The 12,901-nt window shown below is 42.1% G+C and overlaps 1 protein-coding gene across 2 annotated transcripts in view; it reads right to left on the bottom strand.

Annotated features, from left to right (window-relative positions):
* OTUD7A (OTU deubiquitinase 7A) overlaps positions 1 to 12,901 on the bottom strand; it is a 174,867-nt gene that overhangs the window by 29,641 nt on the left and 132,325 nt on the right. For both annotated transcript variants that reach the window (XM_064296217.1, XM_064296218.1), the window contains exon 7: positions 1,125 to 1,252. In XM_064296217.1, coding sequence (XP_064152287.1) covers positions 1,125 to 1,252 — 128 coding nt within the window. The remainder of the gene's footprint in view (positions 1 to 1,124; positions 1,253 to 12,901) is intronic.

Genomic DNA, 12,901 nt, shown 5'->3' with positions numbered 1-12,901 from the left:
GCCTCAGGGACCCAGGGAGCCATAGACTGAAGTGGAGGAAGCACCAGAGGGGATGCCCGTGTGCTGGGATTGAATGGGGTCCTCCATGAATTGAGCGGTGTGACTTGGGTGCCTTACTCAACCTCCCTGGACCGGAAGGGCATGTTTCACTCTGGGAGATGAGAGTGGACAAGAGAACACATATGCAAGGGCCACCATGCACAGCGCTGGGCTCTCGGGGCAGGGGGTAGATAGCCCTTCCATCTTTGGCTCCTTCTCTACCTTTTTTCTACCACAACCTTATCAAGTGATTTCATGCTTCTTGTCTTCCAAGATATGCTTTAAAACATGTGTAGCTTGCAGAGGGGGTGGGATAGGGACTGGAGTAGTGAGCAGTGCTGGGCTGGGCACTAGTGTCTATCAGAGGGGTGGGCTGTTGGCCTGTCAGCCATGCTGTGGGCACACAGATGAGGGTGGGTGGAGGTGGGGGCTCTGGGTTTAGTCCCATCCTAACATGGCCAGATTTCTCATGGCCACTGTGATTGTTAATTTTATATGTTAACTTGGCTAAGCTATGGTCTCCAGTGGTTTGGCCAAATACTAGTCTAGCTGCTGTTCCATAATGTAATCTAATCAATGCAATACAATGGAATTATCATTCTTAATGAAAATGTAATAAAAACAAGTCAGTTGAAAAGGGAGTTTCCCTGGGGTGTGTTCTATCCCTAGACTATAAATAGATATTTTGGCAGAACTCACACTTTACTCTGTACTCTTTCTCTTGCCTGACCTATGGATCTTGAACTTGCCAGCCCCCTAGTATCCTGTGAGCCAATCCCTTGAAGTAAATCTCTCTCTCTCTGTATATGTATCTCACTCGCTCTGTTTCTCTAAGGAATCTAAGACAGCCATGTTTTGTTTATGTAAGAGAGTGGATGCCAAGAATAATCTCTTCTGCCATGAGGGGGGAAAAAGAAACACATCAAGTAGAGGAGAAATGGTGACAAATAACATGATTTTTGTCCTCACAGAGTAACACTCTGGGATCTTCTGAAGCTCAATCCTTATGTTATGCTGCCCCTTCTTTAACTGGAATGCTAAGCTTTCTGGGCTACGAATAAGACATATTTCTCTCAGGAACTTACCTTCTCCACCTGAGTCTCTTAGCATTGTATCTGCTACAACAACGATCGGTCTTCTTAATATATGGGCCAGGACGAAAACGTGGAACTCTTCTAGACTCTCATAGACAGGGTCCTCCGAGTTGTCCATGCTAGGAAACAAAGAAAAGCAAGCCTCTTACCAAACTATGCAAAAATGAAGATGGAGAAAGTAGAGAATATTCTGTGCAGGGTCTGAGAGCTTCCCTTTGGGACCTTAGCTCCCTTGTCCCTTGCAGTCACTGCTATCTGAGGCCACCTCCCATGCCATCCACTGACTGGCAAATGCACAAGTCCCAGCTTCACACCCTCCACCCTGGGCTGAGCATTCCCAGGAGACATGAACTTGAAGGTGATGGTTTCTGGCCACCTCTAAGATGAGGTCTCTCAGGTGGCAAGGAGCCTACCACAGTGGTGGTAACATGGCAGCTGGACTCTGGGGGTGCTGGCAAGGAGGGATGGAGGCGTCCTTGTCAGTTCATCCCATATGCATCTGGAGCTGGAGCCTCCCCTGTCACAGACTAGGTACACCCAGGCACAGCTGGCGGGCTGGTGGGGTCCATTACTATGAAGGTCTGAGAAGCCTCTGGAAAGACTCCACCTCATGGGAGAGGGCATGGGCTGAGAAGGCTCAAGCCTCAGAGTCAGGCGGGAGAGTGACTTTGAATGTTACATAGGCCATTTCAGGCCCTCCCAGCACAGGGGCCCATTCATGTCTGAGGCTCAGCAAGAGGAGGCTCCAAGAACTGCTGTCGTGAAAAGCTCTAAGACATTTGGGCAGAAGACCATGGCATTGATGTCCCTCAACAACAGGGCTAGCCCAAAGGGCACATCGAGAGCTTCAGGGCTCACAACTGCATCTATGGGTCCAGCCCAGGCAACAGTCCCAGCCAAACCCCTATGTCATTCAGCTGGCTCATGAGCACCTTGCGGATGTTCAGAATGAAGTGAGGGAGGTCTGATAGGATGGGGTGGGTGGGGGCCACAACCAGAACAGTGTGGCCCTGGTTGAGGGCGCAGGTGGCGTGGTCTGGGAAAACAGTGCTGCACGTACACAGCTCCCGGCCAACTGCTTAAATGACCTCTAGGACAAAGGCTGCAAATCTTAGGGATGCGTCTGTTGCTGTTATAGAATCTACCTCTTTATTTTTTCTTTTGTTAAATTTTAGTTATTTTGTTGTTGAGAATATGCACAGCAAAACATACACCAATTCAACAGTTTCTACAGTACTATTTAATGACACTGATTACATTCTTTGAGTTGTGCAACCATTCTCACCCTCCTTTTCTGAGTTGTTCCTCCCCCTTTAAAATAAATTGACTGCCCCCTAAGCTTCCTATCTAATCTTTCAGGTTGCAGTTGTCAGTGTAATCCCATAGAGTTCTTAAAAGAGCATAATGTTCAAGGCAGATATATTTTTTTTTTTTTTACTAGTTAAGCTAAACCACTGTTTGGTTTTAAGAAGACTTCAGGGGACATTTTGGGTTTAAGATTTAAAGATTATCTCAGGGCAATAGCTTCAGAGGTTATCCAACCTTCATGGCACCAGAAAGTCTGGAGTCCATGAGAATTTGAAATTCTGTTTTGCGTTTTGCCCTTTTCATCCAAAATTCTTCCACAGAATCTTTGATCAAAATGTTAGGTAAAGGTAGCTGGGCACCATCCAGTTCTTCTGGTCCCATGGCAAAGGAGGCATTTGTTTATGGAGGCAGTTAGCCACACATTCCATATCTTCCTTCTATTCTTAATGCTTTCTTTTTCTGTGGATCCAGGCAAATAAAGACCAAATGTTGTGCCTCAGATGGCTGCTAAGCTTTTAAGGCACTACACAATTATAAAAACGGCATGGGCCAGTGTCTAACCTCTTCCAACCCTGTAAGGGGAAAAGTAGAATCAAGACCAACAGCTCAAGGCTGATTCCTATGTGACAGGGGTCAGACATGCCTCCTCTGTTCGCCATCTTTACCAATGCTCACACCAACCATCCTTCCCACAGCACTCTCTACTTCTCCGCTGGGCTTGATAATTCATTGCAGTGGTCACACAGAACTCACAGACCACTCTCATGATTATGGGGTTTATTAGGGAAGTAACAGTTAAAATTCAGGCTCAGGAACACTCAGGATACAGTTCTTCCATCAGGACAGCCACTTCCCAACCATGCTCGCAGGCATACCTCTCTCTGGCCCTACGCCTCTCCCCAAAGGCACTCTGCTTTTTTTCTCCATGGGCTGGGAAGCCCACTGCACCGTCTCCTGCTGTGCGGTCTCTCCTGCCACTGCTTCTCACAATCTTCAGGGTTACACCTTGCTCTCTCTCTTGGTCTCCTGCTTCCAGGAGCTTCTCAGCACAGGATCCTGGGTCCAAAGGACGTGCTCTCTGCTCCTGGCTATTCTTCTTGGTGGTGGTAGGATCCTTTTCTTTGCTCTGAAATTGGGTCTCTTTTAAGGCAAAACTGACCAATCCCCTCGGTGGGCCACAATCAGCTTATCACAAAGCCCTGCTCAATTACCTGGGTAGGAGTTACAAGACCATGGCTAGAAAGTCCACACAAAACAATCAGTCTCACCACAACAATGAACTAGGAGGTAGAAGAGAAACACTAAACACATTATTAGGCCAATTAACTGGGATGTCCCATGAAACCATGACCCTAAATCTCCAAACCAAGAAACAAAATCCCATGAGGATTTTGGTTGTACATAAGCAGCCTCAGCACCTGCTGTTTTTAAAAAGTTTTGTGGTTGATATAACATGTCTATCACACAACTTTCTCCAATTCAGTTTTTTTTACAGGTGTGCAACGCAGTGACAGCAATTAAATAATCGGCTGTGAAACTCTACCCTGAATCAGTTCGAAATTTCCATCACTGTTAATTCTCCCTTCCCCCTATTCCTGAACCACTAATAAACTTTGTTCTCTATATATTTGCCTTTTCTTGTCTTTTTATGTAAGTGAGGTCTTACAATATTTGTCCTCTTGTGATTAGCTTATTTAACTCAGCTTGTCTTCCAGCTCCATCCCCATCGTAGCACGTACCAAGACTTTATTTCTCCTACTGGCTGAGTAGTATTCCATTGTATGTATGTATGTACTGCATTTTGTATATCCATTCATCTGTTGATAGGGATTTAGGTTGTTTCCATTTTTTGGCTATTGTGAATAGTGCTGTAATGAACATTGGTGTACAAGTCTCTGTTTGAGTCTCTGCTTTCAAGTCTTTTGGGTATATACCTAGGAGTGGAATTGCTGGGTCATATGGTAGTTCTATTTTTAGTGTTTTGAGGAACCGCCACACTGTTTTCCACAATGACTGTACCATTTTGCATTCTCACCACAACGGGTTAATGGTTCCAAATTTCCTACATCCTTGCCAACATTTGTTATTTTCAGTTTTTTTTTTTATCTTAGTCATCCTAGTGGGAGTAAAATAGTATCTCATTGTGGTTTTGATTTACATCTCTCTGATGGTTAAAGACACTTTGCATTTTTTCATGTGTTTGGTGGCCATTTGAATGCCCTCTTTAGTAAAATACCTACTCAAGTCTTTTGTCCATTTTATGATGGGGTATTTGTCTTTTTGTTATTGTCAAAGTTTTATATATATGCTGGTTATTAGATTCTTGTCAGATATATGGTTTCTGAAGATATTCTCCCAGTTGGTAGCTTGTCTTTTCACTTTTTTTGTAAAGTCTTTTGAGGAGCAAAGTTTTAAATTTTTGTGATGTCCCATTTATTTATTTTGTCTTTTGCTGTTTGTGTTTTTGTTATTATTATGTTAGATAATCCATTGTTAAAAGCTAGCCCTGACAACATTGTCCATGCTTGTTCTTCTTAGAATTTTATGGTTTTAGTTTTCACATTTAGGTCCTTAATCCATTTTGAATTTGTTTTTGTGTATGGTATGAGGCATGGATCCTGTTTCATTTTTCTTCCTGTAGAAATTCAGGTTTTCCAGCACCATTTATTGAAGAGAGTCTTCTTTCCCCTTCGAATGGATTTAGCACCCTTATAAAAAAAATCAGGTGACCATAGATGTGTGTGGGTTTATATCTAGACCCTCAGTTCTATTCCACTGGTCTATGTGTCCGCTGTTATACCAGTATCAGGCTGTTTTGATTACTGTAGCTGTATAGTATGTTTTAAAATCAAGAAGTGAGTCCTCCAGCTTTGTTCTCTTTCAACATTACTTCAGCTTTTCAGGGCCCCTTGCCATCCCATATAAAATTGACAACTGATTTTTTATTTCCAGAGAAAGAAAGGTTGTTGGAATTTTTATCGGAATTGCACTAAATCTATAGATTGTTCTGGATCATATTGACAGCTTAATAATATTAAGTCTTCCAATCCATGAACATGGAACATCTTTCCATATATTTAAGTCTTCTTTAATGTCTTTTAGCAGCATTTTAGAGTTTTCATCCTATATATCCTTAGATTTATTCTGAGGTATTTTATTCTCTTAGATGCTATTGTAAATGGAATTATTTCCCTAGTTTCCCTTTCGGATTTCTCACTGCTGGTGTATAGAAACCCAAGTGATTTTTGTCTGTTGACCCTGTACCCTGCAATTTTGTTAAATTCCTCTATTATCTCCAGAAGTTTTCTTGTGGACTCTTTGGGGTCTTCTATGTATAGGATTATATCATCCATGGATAGAGATAACTCTACTTCTTTTCAAATCTGGATACCTTTTTTAAAAAATTTTTTATTGTGCTTTAAGTGAAAGTTTACAAATCAAGTCAGTCTCTCACACAAAAATTTATATACACCTTGCTACATACTCCCAATTGCTCCCCCCCCAATGAGACAGTCCGCTCCCTCCACTCTCTTTTCCCATCTGTTTCGCCAGCTTCTAACCCCCTCTGCCCAATCATCTCCCCTCCAGGCAGGAGAAGCCAACATGGTCTCAAGTGTCTACCTGATCCAAGAAGCTCACTCCTCACCAGCATCCCTCTCCAATCCATTGTCCAGTCCAATCCCTATCTGAAGAGTTGGCTTTGGGAATGGTTCCTGTCCTGGGCCAACAGAAGGTCTGGGGGCCACGATCACTAGGGTCCTTCTAGTCTCAGTCAGACCATTAAGTCTGGTCTTTTTATAAGAATTTGGGGTCTGCATCCCACTGCTCTCCTGCTCTCTCAGGGGTTCTCTGTTGTGTTCCCTGTCAGGGCAGTCATCGGTTGTAGCCAGACACCATCTAGTTCTTCTGGTTCAGGCTGATGTAGTCTCTGGTTTATGTGGCCCTTTCTGTCTCTTGGGCTCGTAATTACCTTGTGTCCCTGGTGTTCTTCATTCTCCTTTGATCCAGGTGGGTTGAGACCCATCGATTCACCTTACATGGCCATTTGCTAGCGTTTAGGACTGCAGACGCCACTCTCCAAAGTGGGATGCAGAATGTTTTCTTAATAGATTTTATTATGCCAATTGACTTAGATGTCCCCTGAAACCATGGTCCCCAAACCCCCACCCCTGCTACACTGGCCTTTGAAGCATTCATTTTATTCAGGAAACTTCTTTGCTTTTGGATTATTCCAGTTGTGCTGAGCTCTCCTGTATTGTGTGCTGTCTTTCCCTTCACCTAAAGTAGTTCTTACCTACTATCTAATTAGTGAATATCCCTCTCCCTGCCACCGTAACCATCAAAGAATATTTTCTTCTCTGTTCAAACTATTTCTCGCGTTCTTATAATAGTGGTCTTATACAATATTTGTCCTTTTGCAGCTGAGTAATTTCACTCAGCATAATGCCTTCCAGCAAATCTGGATACCTTTTATTTCCATTTCTTGTCTCATTTCTCTGGCTAGCACTTCTAATACAACATTGAATAGAAGTGGTGAGAGTGGGCACTCTTGTTTCTGATTTCAAGGGGAAAGCTATCAGTCTTTCTCCATTAAGTATAATGTTGGCTGTTGGTTATATGCCCTGAATCATGTTTAGGAATTTCCCTTCTATTCTATTTCTTTAGCGTTGTCATCAAGAAAGGGTGTTGGATTTTATCCAATGCTTTCTCTGCATTCATAGATATGATCATGTGTTTTTTTCCTTTGTTCTATTACCTTGATTGATTTTCTAATGTTGAACCGTCCCTACATTCCTGGAATAAATCCCATTTGGCCGTGGTATATGACTCTTTTAATATCCTGTTGGATTCTGTTTGCTAGTATTTTGTTAAAGATTTTTGCGTCTGTATTCATAAAAGATATTGCCTGTAGTTTTCTTTCCTTGTGGTATCTTTATCTCGGTTTTGGTATTAGGGTTATGTTTGCTTCATAGAATGAATTAGGGAATATTTCTTCCTTATCTATGTTCTGGAAGACTTTAAACAGTATCGGTGTCAGTTATCTAAATGTTTAGTAGAATTACCCAGTGAAGCCAACTCGTCCAGGACTTCTTTTTTGTTTTGAGGGTTTTCATCACTGATTTGATCTCTTCACTTGTTATGGGTCTGTTCGGACTTTCTATTTCCTCTTGAGTCAGTTTGGGAAGGTTGTGTGCTTCTACGAATTTGTCTATTTCATCTAGCTAATCCAGTTTGTTGCCATTATGTTATTCATAATATTGTGTCAGATTCTCTTTATTTCTATTGGATCAGTTGTAATGTCCACTCTTGCATTTTTTATTTTGGTTATTTGCATCTTTTCTCTTCGTCAGTCCAGCTAAAGGTTTGTGAATTTTATTGATCTTTTCAATGAACCAACTTCTGGTTTTATTGATTCTCTCTATTGCTTTTCTGTTTTCAATTTCATTTATTTCTGCTCTGATCTTAGTTATTTCCTTTCTTCTGGTAGGTTTAGGCTTAGTTTGCTCTTGTCTTTCTAGTTCCTGTAGTTATCAAGTTAGGCTGTTTATTTGAGGTCTTCATTCTTTCTTTATGTAAGCATTGGTTTCGTCTGAGTACTGCCTTTGCTGCATCATAAATTTTGGTATGTTGTGCTTTCATTTTCATTTTACTATAGGAAATTTGTGATTTCTCTTTTGATTTCTTCCTTGACCCACTGGTAGTTTAACAGTGTGTGGTTTAATTTCCATATGTTCTGTATTTTCTAGGTTTTTTTTTTTTTTTTTTCTGTTATTGATTTCCAGCTTCACTCCATTGTGGTCAGAGAAAATACTTTGTATGATTTCAAACTTTTTAAATTTTTTAAGATTTGCTTTGTGACATAACAAGTGGCCTCTCCTGGAGAAGGATCTGTGTGCACTAGAGTAGAATGTATATTGTGCTGTTTTTGGGTGGAGTGTTTTATATATGTCTGTTAAGTCTAGTTGGTTTATAGTGTTATTCAAATTCTCTGTTTCCTTGTTGATCTTATTTCTAGATGTTCTAATATTGAAAGTGTTGTATTGAAGTCTTCAACTATTATTATAGTACTTTTTATTTCTCCCTTCAATTCTATCAGTGTCTGCCTTATATATATAGCTGCTCTGATGTTGGGTGCATATATATTTATGATTATTAAATCTTCTTGATGGATTGACCCTTTTATCACTATATAATGTCTGTCTTTATCTCTTCTAACAGATTTTATCTTAAAGTCTCCTTTGATATTAAGATTGCCACCCTAGCTCTCTTTTGGTTATTTTTTTCCATCCATTCACTTTCAATGTATTTGTGTCCTGGGGTTTTAGGTGTGTATCTTGTAAACAGCATATAACTGGATCATTTTTTAAAAAATCCATTCTGCCACTCTCTGCCTTTTGATTGGAGAATTTAGTCCATTTACACTCAGTGTAATTACTGATAAGAAGTGACTTCTGCCATTTTGTTATGTTTTTGTGTGTCTTAAGCCTTCTTTGTCTTTGTCCTTTACTACTGCTTGCTTTTGTGTTATATTGGTTTATTGTAATGAGCCTTTTTGGTTTCCTTCTTCTTCCCTTTTGTGTATGTTTTTAGTGGTTACCATAAATATTACATCTAACAGCTTGTATTTATAGCATTCTAGGTAAGTTGGTATCAACTTCAGTAACATACAAGAAATTCTATTTCTATACCATTCCTCTCCCCTTCTTTTGTTGTTATTATTGCTAATTATGTCTATATTTCATGTGCCCGGTAACATAATTTTATCTTTGCTTTTTTACATATTTGTTATTTAAAAACATGAAGGACAAAACATTTAGAATTATCAAGCATGAATATCTTATTACTAGCCCCTAAACTTGTCCATACATTTTCTTTTATTAGAGATCTTTCATTTTATGTATGGCTTTAAATTACTTTCTATCTAGTGTCTTTTCCCTTCCATCTATAGAACTCCCATTAGTATTTTTTGCAGTGCCTGTCTAGTCAATATGAACTCTTTCAACTTCTGTTTGTCTGGGAATGTTTTAATTGCACCATCATTCTTGAAGGACGGTTTTGCTGGGTATAGTATTCTTGGCTGACAGTTTTTTTTTTCTTTCAGCACTTTAAATATTTCATTTCATTGCCTTCTGGCCTCCAATGTTCCTGAGGAAAAACTGACACTTATTCTTATTGTGATCCTTTGTATTGACTGTTTGCTTCTCTCTCACTGTTTTCAAGGATTCTCTCTTTATCTTTACTTTTTATAGAGCTTAACTATGATGTGTCTTGGTGTAGATCTCTTTGGGTTTATCCTGCTTGGGGTTCTTTGAGCTTCTTGGATTTGTAGGTTCATGTCCTTTGTTAGATTGGGGAAATTTTCTGTCATTAATTCAGTTATTCTTTCTGTCCTTTTGTCTCTCTCATCTCCTCCTGAAATTTCCATGATGTGTGTATTAGGTCTCCTGTTGTTGTCCCAGAATGTCACTAACTTTGCTCAGCCTTCTTGAGCCGGTATTCTTGTTGCTCTTCAGCATCTGTAATTTGAACTATCTTATCTTTTAATTCACTGATTCTTTCTTCTGTTGTTAAGTCATTCTATTGTGTTTCTCATTTCAGTCATTTTCCCTTCCAGTTGCAATCTCTCTTTTTTTTTTTTAGATCCTCGTTTTGTTCTTGCATTGTTTTATTTCTTTTAGCTATTGGTCTGTTTTCCCTTAGCTCTTAATTTATGTTTAAAGTCACTCCTTTTGTCATGTTCATTTGGATGGACCATCGTTTCTCTGTTCTTTGTGTGTCTTGTGATTTATTTGTTGGAGCATTGGAATTTTGAGGCTGTTAACTTTCTCAGTGTTCCCCAGTATTTGGTGTTTTTTTCCACACTATTTTCTTCAAAAAACTCTAAGGAGTGTAAGGCAGACAGAGCCTTCAGCTTTTGCTTGCCATTTCCTTTCCTTCTCTGTGATAGCTCCTTCTCCCTCCCCAGTTTTATTAGGATTTGAAAGTTCCAGGTCTCGGTTTTCAACTTCCAATCTTTCTCAAACACACCAGAGAACATGCTGCTGTCAGTCTGTCCACCGGGGGGCACCGCCACTCAGGCAAGATACCGTGTACTAAGCAAGCTATCCATTAGGGAGCACAGTCCTCTCTAGTTATGACTACCTTCCCTTCTCTGTTTTACCAACCACATTTTTAGTTAGAAAACCTATACTCAGTGAGCCCCCTTCAGGGTGGGTGTTGCCCTTTGGCATTGTCTGAGGCTTCCGTCCCTGCTCTGAGGGGGCTACTTATATCTGAGCTGGCATTCAGGGGAAGAACAGGCAGATTTTTCTTTATTTCAGGAGGAGGAGGGGCTGGCTACTCCTCAGAAGAACCTATTTGAGAGATCTATGTTGTTGGTTTCAGAGCCCCAGTGGCTCTCTGGTGTTTGGGGGAGCAGTCTCTACTTAGGGAACACACTTCCTGACTCCACTGTTGGGAACCTTCTTTAGGAGTTTTTATCAGCTCAGCAGCCGGCAGTTACTGGTTGGGGGTGGGGTTGTCACACTCCAAAGAGACTCCCAGAGAGGTATGCCTTATTGCTATTACAGTCTGCCCTGTTGTATGTTGGTTGTGGGTGTAGCTTCCACTCAAGATGCCTGGTTCCTAGTACACAGCAGCCTTCATCAGCAGTCCTCAGTGCTGACTGTAAGGTGTAGCAGACAGACCCAAAGCTATTCCCAGGGAGGTCTGTGGTGTTGGTTTCAGAGGCCTGAGCAGACTTCACTGCGGGGCCCTTCCATAGTAGTTTTCAATATCCTGGCAACCAACAAGTACCAGGTGGAGTAGGGGGTGTCATACTCTGGTCAGATCCCCATGGAGGTCTGCCTTGTTGCAATCAGAGTCCACCTGGTAGATTGTTGGCTGTGAGTGCCGCCTCCACTCAAGGATCCTGGTTCCTAGCATACAATCTCGCAGCTATTGGGGTGTCATTGCTTCTAGATGCTTTCAGTGGACAGAGCTAGGAAATATGTGTATGTATGTAAGTGTGTATGTGTGTGTGTACGCACGTGTGAGTGTGCGTGTATATGTATGTGTATGCATGTACACACTCACACACACAATACACATTGCATCTTTTTAAATTTTCATATACTAGAAGCCTTAAGTTGATTGACATCTCTAAATCCAATCCAACACCACAAAGGTCATTCTACCTGTAACTCCCTCCTCTAGCAGGGAAAAACTTGGTTTCTATTGATCTGAAACATTTACTCAATCATTCTCCTTGTATAGCAGCAATATCCAATGTCTGCTGCCACCCTTGCCCACAAGGTTGCTCTCTTCACTCTGTCTGGCTCTGACACCCTGGCTATGGTCCTCCATGCCCTCCTATGCCCCTGTCCACTGCAGACCCCCATCTGACCTGTCCCACCTAATGGCTTTAGGGCTGAATTTTTCAGGAAGGAAAGCAGAAGAGGAGTGTTTTGTTTTGTCGTTTTTTAAAATATATGTGTGCCGACTCTAAACACAGCGCTCTTGGGTGTACATTTCAAAAACCTTACGGGGGATTACCCTGCCCACAGGTGGAAGCCAAGCTACTGGTGTGTGGAGGCCAAGTGCTCCTGGAAGCACACTCCTGAATGCCATGGTCTGTTCCACAGTAAATACCCACAGGTGCCAGACTAGAGGATAATTGATGGCACAGGATAGCAACCAGCACTGAGAGGAGAGAACACGGACTTAGAACCTGCACACTTTGAAGAAAAGTACCCCAGTTAGAACTGGGGTGCTGTCCCATCCCTAACCCAATGAATGGAGAGGGTGGCTTTGGGAAGAGATGAACAGTTAATGAGTGAGAGACTCGTGCTGGAAAGAAGCAAAGGTGAAGTGAAGTACAGCCTTTCAGCCTTGGGTTTGGTGTCTGAAGAGCTATGCAGAAAGGGCCCCACAGTCACACCAATGAGGCAAAGGCCAACTGAGCACTGGACACCATGGCACTGATAGTCCTCTTCTCATGCAACATTTAAAGCAGGGCTACTTATTTCAAGCCGAAACCCAACACTATTCATGGATTCACGACACGCGCTGCAGTCTGTGAACACAACCGACGCAGTCCTTGCCTCCCATGACATCTACCTACCATCTGTCCACCCCCAGCTCTGTGCTCAGAGGGAGCAGCAGATATTGGCATGCCAGGTCCATCTGGGAGGCGTGACAGAGGAGAGCTTGGGTCAGAGTGACCTTTTTCCTCTCCTGTTTTGGGGAGCACAGGAGACCCATCAAGCACTTGGGAGCTCTCTCAGTGACCTGGGAGGAGGCAGAGAGGGCCAAGCTCCACTAGGGGCAGCTCAGAATTGCTCCAGCCCCTTGCTGGCAGGTGATGGGGGTGGTCTGGGCTGTACCTGCCCTCCACCATACCAGTGCTTCTCAAAGCCTCGGGTCTGCAGAAGTGAGTGTGGGCTGAGAACTTTGGTCTGGTTCCTCCTCAGACTCCTCTC

This window comes from Loxodonta africana, chromosome 13 (genome assembly GCF_030014295.1).
Source record: "Loxodonta africana isolate mLoxAfr1 chromosome 13, mLoxAfr1.hap2, whole genome shotgun sequence".
Lineage (NCBI taxonomy): Eukaryota > Metazoa > Chordata > Mammalia > Proboscidea > Elephantidae > Loxodonta > Loxodonta africana.
The sequence above is the reverse complement of the archived record's forward strand: the minus strand, read 5'-3'. Positions and strand labels throughout refer to the sequence as shown.